The sequence below is a fragment of the Nomascus leucogenys genome, chromosome 10 (assembly GCF_006542625.1).
Source record: "Nomascus leucogenys isolate Asia chromosome 10, Asia_NLE_v1, whole genome shotgun sequence".
NCBI classification, from domain to species: domain Eukaryota; kingdom Metazoa; phylum Chordata; class Mammalia; order Primates; family Hylobatidae; genus Nomascus; species Nomascus leucogenys.
In genome coordinates this window covers 55,346,162-55,354,147 of record NC_044390.1, presented here as the reverse complement: position 1 = coordinate 55,354,147, position 7,986 = coordinate 55,346,162, and the positions used below count along the sequence as shown (strand labels likewise).

At 47.4% G+C, this 7,986-nt stretch overlaps 1 protein-coding gene across 1 annotated transcript; it reads right to left on the bottom strand.

The window, feature by feature from the left end:
* Positions 1–6,071: 6,071 nt before the first annotated feature.
* On the bottom strand, positions 6,072–7,100 carry LOC100585314 (olfactory receptor 10H1). The gene has a single exon (XM_003275927.3). It carries the CDS (start codon positions 7,098–7,100, stop codon positions 6,144–6,146), a length of 957 nt encoding a protein of 318 aa, XP_003275975.2. The 3' UTR covers positions 6,072–6,143.
* Positions 7,101–7,986: the final 886 nt, after the last annotated feature.

The window sequence follows — 7,986 nt, the reverse complement described above, 5'->3', positions numbered from 1 at the left end:
CCTTAAAAGTATGACAAATAGAGATTACTATATGTTCATTGAATGTCTTTTTTTTTTTAAGAGAGAGAGAGAGAGAGAGATAAGATCTCACTCTGTCACCCACGCTGGAGTGCAGTGGCATGATCTCAGCTCACTGCAACTTTCACTTCCCAGGTTCAAACAATTCTCCTGGGTCAGACTCCCTGGAATTACAGGCGTGCCACCACGCCCAGCTAAATTTTTTGTGTGTTTTTAGTATAGACAGGGTTTTGCCATGTTGCCCAGGCTGGTCTCAAACTCCTGGCCTCAAGTGACCTGCCCACCTCAGCCTCCCAAAGTGCTGGGATTACAGGCGTGAGCCACCGCACCTGGCCCCTTGCATCTACTCTTGCTTTTACCTGTGATACCCTTCCCCCACCTGCTCCCACTCTCCCTTGGGTCTTCCTGAGGGTCACCTCCTCAGAAAGCTCTTTCCTGACTTCCCTACATTCGGTCACCCCCCTATTACAAGTCCTCATAGCAACTCACTTAGGTCCCTCAGAGCTTTTATCACAGTGTCCCATATATATTAATTGGTGTGATTATTTGTTTAATATCTATGTCTTCCTCTTTCTAGGGCAGACGCTGAGATCCGGATGTCTTATATAATTGGTTCAACACTGTCTTCCTAGTGGTGCCTAGAAAAATGCCTGGTACACAGTAGGTGCTCAATAAATGCTTTTTGAGTGAATACAGCAGGGTTTGTCATTCTGGGCCCTGCTGACATTTGGGGACAGTGGTGGGGACTGTTCTGTGCATTGTAGGATGTTAAGCAGCATCACCGACTTTGACCTACTAGATGCTGTAACATACGTACCCTCTGCCTCGTTTCAAAGACCAAAAATTGTCTCTAGAAATTTCCAAATGTCCCCTGGGAAGGAGAGCAAAATCACCATTGGCAGAGAAGCATGGGAATGCAGAGACTGGGCTAATAGAGCCCCAGCTGTGTCTTACCCCTCTTGGCTCCCTTAGAACTTTGCTCATGGGATGGCTCGTTCTATGTGTCAACTTGACTGGGTCAGGGGATGCTCAGAGATCAGATTGGATATTATTTCTGGGTATGTTTGTGAAGGTGTTGCTGGAAGAGATGAACATTTGGATTGGTGAACTGAGTAAAACAGGTGGGCCTTCCCAGTGTGAGAGGGCATCCTCTAACCTGTAGAGGGTCCGAATAGAATAAAACAGCAGAGGAGGTTGGACTCACATTCCCTTTGCCTGACGATCTTCTCCTTGCTCTTACTGCTCCTGGTTCTCAGGCCTTCAGACCCAGGTTGGACTCTACACCATTCATTTTCAGCTCTCAGGCCTTCAAACTATTGGCTGAGTCAACACTGTCTTTCCTGGTTCCCACCTTGCACATGGCATATCATGAGACTTTTCAGCCTCCATAATTATGTGAGCCAATACCATATATATATACATATATATAAATATATAATTTTTTTTTGAGATGGAGTCTCACTCTGTCACCCAGGCTGCAGTGCAGTGGCACAGTCTTGGCTCACTGCAACCTCCATCTCCCCGGTTCAAGTGATTCTCCTGCCTCAGCCTCCTGAGCAGCTGAGATTACAGGCACCCGCCACCACGCCCCGCTAATTTTTGTATTTTAAGTGGAGATGGGGTTTCGCCATGTTGACCAGACTGGTCTGAAACTCCTGACCTCAAGTGATCCACCCGCTTTGGCCTCCCAAAGTGTGGGATTACAGGCGTGAGCCACTGCCCCTGGCCCTTATAATATATATATCTATCCATCTACCTTATCTATCTACCTATTCATTAACCTATTTATCATCTATCTATCTGTCTATATCTTATTGGTTCTGTTTCTATGAAGAGCCCTGACTAATACAATCTGTATCTTGGTCACAGCCCTGATATTTCTCTGTGTATCACTGCACCAGGTAACATGCAAATGCCTCAAAGGCTGGGAACAGAAACAAAGGCTTCTCTATACCCCCAAAACTAGCACAGGTCTGGAGACAAAGAAGGCCACAAATAATTATTAAACTAATCTTAGCCTAGGTACAGTGGCTCACGTCTGTCCTTTATTGGTTGGGTGTGGTGGCTCATGCCTATAATCCCAGCACTTTTGGAGACCAAGGCAGGCAGATTGCTTGAGCTGGGGATTTCAAGACCAACCTTGGCAACATGGTGAAACCCTGTGTCTACAAAAAATTCCAGAAATTAGCCAGCTGTGGTGGCACACGCCTGTGGTCCTAGATACTCAGGAGGCTGAGGTGGGAGAATTGCTTGAGCTCAGGAGGTTGAGGTTGCAGTGAGCCACGATTGCACCACTGCACTCCAGCCTGGGCAACAGAGCAACACCCTGTCTCAAACAAAACAAAACAAAACAAAAACAAATGACAACAAAAAACCCACCAAGCCTGTCCTTTATTAATGGGTGTATCTAATAATTTTCTGATATTCAAGCAGAAAGCTTTAGGCAATGAGAGAGAAGCCATGTGGACATATTGTGGGGAGAAGGGAATTCCTGATAGTGGACACAGCATGTGCAAAGGTCCTGAGGTAGGAGCATATTTGGTGTGTTTGGGGGACAGTGGGGAGGCTAGAGCAGAGTGACTGAGGGAAGGAGAAAAGGGAGGTGAGGTCAGAGAAGCAGCAGCAGGGCCCAGGTGTGTAGGGCACTGTAAAAACTTCGGATTTCCCTGTGAGTGAGACAGGGAGCCATTGGAAGGTTCTTAGCAGAGGAGATATAATACAATGTACACCTCCTAGGCTCAAGCAATTCTCAGGCCTCAGCCTCCTGAGTAACTGGGATTATAGGCGCACACCACCACACCGGGCTAATTTTTGTATTTTTAGTAGAGACAGGGTTTCACCATGTTGGCCAGGCTGGTCTCGAACTCCTGACCTCAAGTGATCCACCTGCCTCAGCCTCCCAAAGTGCTTTTTCAATCATAAATGTCACTGCTCTAAACAGCCTTTTGTTTACACTGACGTGGAATGTCTATAAGATGTCAATCGAATTGGTGGAAATTAGGAGGCAGGATTTCAACCTAGGTCCTTCTCATTCAAACACGAATCCCCACACACACTTTCCCACTGCCCTGGGGGGCAATGAGGTTTCTTTCTCACAGCAAATACATAAGTCAACATTCTGGATTGTTCAATGTTGTAGGATTAAATTAGTCCACTTTAGGAATATTTGTTAAGAATATGGTCCAAGTACCATGCTGATGCTGGATGTGATAATGTACGAGATGATCGAACCTCATGACCACATGCAGCTGGCAGCTTAAAGGATCACAATAAGTTAGCATAAGACATCCAGTGCCCAGCTCATAGTGGATATCCAGCCTCCTTCCAGGGTCTCTATCCATTTGGATACCAGCAGGATCAGAGGCCAGTGGGGTCTTTTATAAAGAAAAGAAAAGAAGACAGAAAAGAAAAAAGAAAAGAAAAGAAAAGAAGAAAAGACAGGACAGGACAGGAAAGGAAAGGAGAGGTGAGGCAAGGGTGAGGCGGGGCGGGGCGGGGAGAGGCGAGGCGAAAAGAAAGGAAGGGAAGGGAAGGGAAGGGGGAGAGAAGGAGAAGGGAAAGGAAGGGGGAGGGAAGAGGAAGGGGAAGGGGGAGGGAAGGAGAAGGGAAGAAGAGAAGGAGAGGCAAAGGAGAAGGGAAGGTGAAGGAAGGGAAAACAAAAGAAAAGAAAAGAAAAGAAAAAAGACCTGACTTATGTTCCTGCCCAGATGGCTCTGTTGTCAGGAGAGGAGAGCATCTTAGCTCAGTGCATAGAAGTTACTCAAGAATTTCTACAAGACTAAAACTTATTTTAAAATCATGAAGGACTGTTGAATTTGTAGAAACATTCCATCTGTGTTCCAAGGATGCATGCTTCAGGGTTTGCAGAGGGTTGCAACTGTCTTCCTGTGCCATAAAAGACTCTAAGGATGCTGAGATGTTTCATTTGAAGAAGGACCAGTCGTCCAGAAATTAGGATCCCACTGTAAAAAGGCAATGCTTGAAGTGTTGAATGGAGAAGACTTTGAATCAGAAAAGATTGACATTGAAGCTTGGCTCTTCCAAGTTGGTTGGTCTCTGATGAGCCATGCATCTTTTGTGCCTCAGTTTCCCCCTCTATCAAACAGAGGGACTGTGATTATATCTGCTTTCACTCCCACCTTGTGAGGCCCTAATGATACAACGTGCCTGGTGGGTAACAAGATACATGAACTGTAGCACGTATTCTGCAAAGGGAGCATCTCTGAGTTTCCAAGTTTTGATTGAAATCGTTTCCCACATCCTCACTCTTCATGCTAATGTGGGATGTTTTGACTGTGGGATGTTTTGACTGCTTAAATGATAGATAATTCACACTTCAGAAAAAAATTATGCACAGCTCAAACACAGGAAGACCTATTGTCAATAAATATATAAATCCTATACAGTAGGGTCAATCTTAAATCCCTGCCCAATGGGAAGTGGGTGAGCATGATGCCTGAGAGACCATGAGATAAACTTTCTTTCTTTCTTTGTTTCTTTTTTTTTTGAGACGGAGTCTCGGTCTGTCATCCAGGCTGGAGTGCAGTGGTGTGATCTCAGCTCACTGCAACCTCTGCCTCCAGGGTTCAAGCGATTCTCCTGTCTCAGCCTCCTGAGTAGCTGGGATTACAGACACCCGCCACCACACCCGGCTAATTTTTATATTTTTAGTGGAGGCGGGGTTTCAGCCATTTGTCCAGGCTGCTCTCGAACTCCTGACCTCAGGGGATCCACCCACCTTGGCCTCCCAAAGTGCTGGGATTACAGGCATGAGCCACTGCGCCCGGCCATGAGATAAACTCTCATCCTGGGCTCTGCACTCAATGTCCAGATTCGACAGAGAGCTCCCGGCTGGCCCATGAGCCATGTCGCCTTCTAACACAGCATTCAGTATCTCACAGTGTGACTTTTTTCCTTGATCCAACCACGAAGACATCTCAGGCTCTCCACAACTATTCAAGACTCATACTTGAAATGCTAAGGTTTCCTTGATGTTTTCAGAGAATCTGTTTATTGCTATTTCTAACTTCTATTGCATAGATCTGTGCAATGCTGAAATTTAGGGTACTTTTCTCTCCTCTGCTATAATCTGGAGTAGCCGTACAAAATCTGAGTTGTAGCTACCTGATGCTGCACTAATAAAGAGTGGGGCATGAAATCTTCCATCTCTCTTTGCATTGCTAGTTTGCATTATTGGGGGTATTAGATGACCCTGGCTTTTGGCAAGAGGAGTCTAGATTGAGGTTTGGTGCTAACTAACACAGTATCTTGCAACAGATAGAAATAATCAAACCTGGTTTTCTCTGTGTTAGTATCTCACACACACTTCCACTCCAAATACATCCCTGATGCTGATTAACCTTTGTGTTTATAATTGTATGTTGTCTACAAGGTCCCTTGTAAACGTTAAAGCATGACAAATAGAGGTTACTATATGTTCATGGATTGTCTTTCTTTTTGGGTGGAAGGGATAGGGTCTCACTCTGTCACCCATGCTAGATTGCAGTGGCACAGGCATAGTTCACTGTAACCTCAAACTTCTGGACTTAGGCAGTAATCCCAGTTCAGTCTCCCAGGTAGCTGGGACTACAAGCATGTACGACCATGCCGAGCTATTTTTTTCTAAGTTTTTGTAGATATGTGGTCTTGCTATGTTGTCAAGGCTGGTCTTGAACTCCTGGCCTCAAGCAATCCTCCTGCCTTGGCATCCCAAGGTGCTGGAATTATAAGTGTGAGCCACAGTGCTTGGCTGGAACGTAATTTTCTTTTTAATTTTTCTTTCTTTCTTCTTTGAGACAGTCTCACTCTGTCGCCCAGGCTGGAGTGCAGTGGCGTGATCTCAGCTCACTGCAACCTCCACCTACCAGGTTCAAGCAATTCTTGTGCCTCAGCCTCCCAAGTAGCTAGGGTTATAGGCATGTGCCAACATGCCTGGCTAATTTTTGTATTTTAGTAGAGATGGGGTTTCGCCATGTTAGCCATGCTGGTCTCAAACTCCTGACCTCAGGTGATCTGCCTGCCTCGGCCTCCCAAAGTACTGGGATTACAGGCATGAGCCACCACGGAATGTACTTTTTAACAATAGACTTCAGTAATCCAATTTAGTTGTGCCCAATGAATTTCTCCTAGATCATTACATTTTTTTCTGGGTAGAGTTTACTGAAGAAGGTCTTCTTCATGGCGACCTTCAGCTCCTTGTTCCTGAGGCTGAAGATGATGGGGCTGAGGAAGGGCGTGAGGACCGTGTAGGTGATGCCCATCAAGGTGTCTCCTTCCAGAGACTGGGGACCTTTGGGCTTCAGGTAAATGACAGAGGCAAAGCCATAGTGCACGACCACCACAGTGAGGTGAGAGGCACAGGTGGAGAAGGCCTTGTTCCGACCTTCAGCAGAAGGGATCTTCAAGATGGTGGCCACGATGAAGGCATAGGGGAGGAGGATGAGGAGAAAACAGCCCAGCAGGGCCGTGATACACACCAAGCCCACTCCTTTGGCCACCACCAGCACATTGTCTCCACAGGCCAACTTCAACAGAGGTGGCACATGGCAAGCAAAATGGTGGATCTCATTGGGTCCACAGAAGGTGAGGTGGAAAATGGCTGAGGTCACCACCATCCCCATGACTGAGCCACCAGCCCAGGAGCAGCCCACCAGGTAAGCGCAGCCCCGAAGGCTCATGAGCACGTTGTAGCGCAGGGGGTGGCAGATGGCCACGTAGCGGTCGTAGCCCATGACGGTGAGCAGGAAGGAGTGGGTGAAGCCGAAGCTGAAGGAGAAGAACATCTGACTGGCACAGGCCAGGAAGGCGATGGAGCGCTGGGTGGACAGCAGGTCGGCCAGCATGCGCGGGATGATGGCCACGGTGTAGAGGATCTCGGAGACAGAGAGAGTGCATAGGAAGAGGTACATGGGCGTGTGGAGGCTGCGCTCGCTCCAGACGGTGGCCATGATGAGCAGGTTGCCCAGCAGCGTGAACAGGTACATCAGTAGGAACAGCAGGAAGAGCATCAGCTGGAGGTGGGGGAAGGCAGAGAAGCTGACAAGGATGAATTGGGTCACTGTGGAGTGATTGGCTCTCTGCATGGAGGCTGTGCCTGGGGTGAGATGTGACAGGGACATGTCAGTTACTGCATGAAGAAAAGTTCTCAGCCTTCCCCATATCTGGATTTGCCCAAGGGACTGCTCTTGATAAATGGTTTGGTTCCGTTCCCACTCTGTGCCTCCTATAATTTAATACTCTCATCAACCTAGTGAGAACGGTACTATTTTTTCAACCCCCTTTTGGTATTGACCATAGTCATTGAGAATATTGAAGTGTAGGGCTTGCTCAAGGCCAAGCTGTTGAAACGGTAGATCGGAGACTTGAACCCATAGCTGGGCTGGCTCTGAAACCTATACCCTTCACTATTTCTCTATGTTGCCCAGCCCCCCTCCCAAATGAAAGTGCTCCAGGCTGGCGTGGTGGTTCACACCTGTAATCCCAGCACTTTGGAGGCTGAGGGGGGAGGATGGCGTGAGCCCAGGAGTTTGAGGTTGCAGCAAGCTATGATGGCACCATTGTACTCCAGCCTGGGTGACAGAGCTAGACTCTATCTCTTAAAAAAAGAAGAAAATGGCCGGGCGCTGTGGCTCACGCCTATAATCCCAGCACTTTGGGAGGCTGAGGCAAGCGGATCACAAGGTCAAGAGATGGAGACCAGCCTGGCCAAAATGGTGAAACCGCATCTCTACTAAAAATACAAAAATTAGTCGGACATGGTGGCACGCACCTGTAGTCCCAGCTACTTGGGCGGCTGAGACAGGAGAATCCCTTGAACCTGGGAATCGGAGGTTGCAGTGAGCCGAGATGGCGCCACTAGACTCCACCCTGGCGACAGAGCGAGACTCTGTCTCAAAAAATAAAAATAAAAAGAAGAAGAAAAACATATTCCTTTGCTGGAACTTCCATTCATTCCTTCTCTACCCTCCT

Coding starts and splice junctions, on each gene's coding strand:
- LOC100585314 (XM_003275927.3), bottom strand. CDS start 7,100: ATGCAGAGAGCCAATCACTCCACAGTGACCCAATTCATCCTTGTCAGC.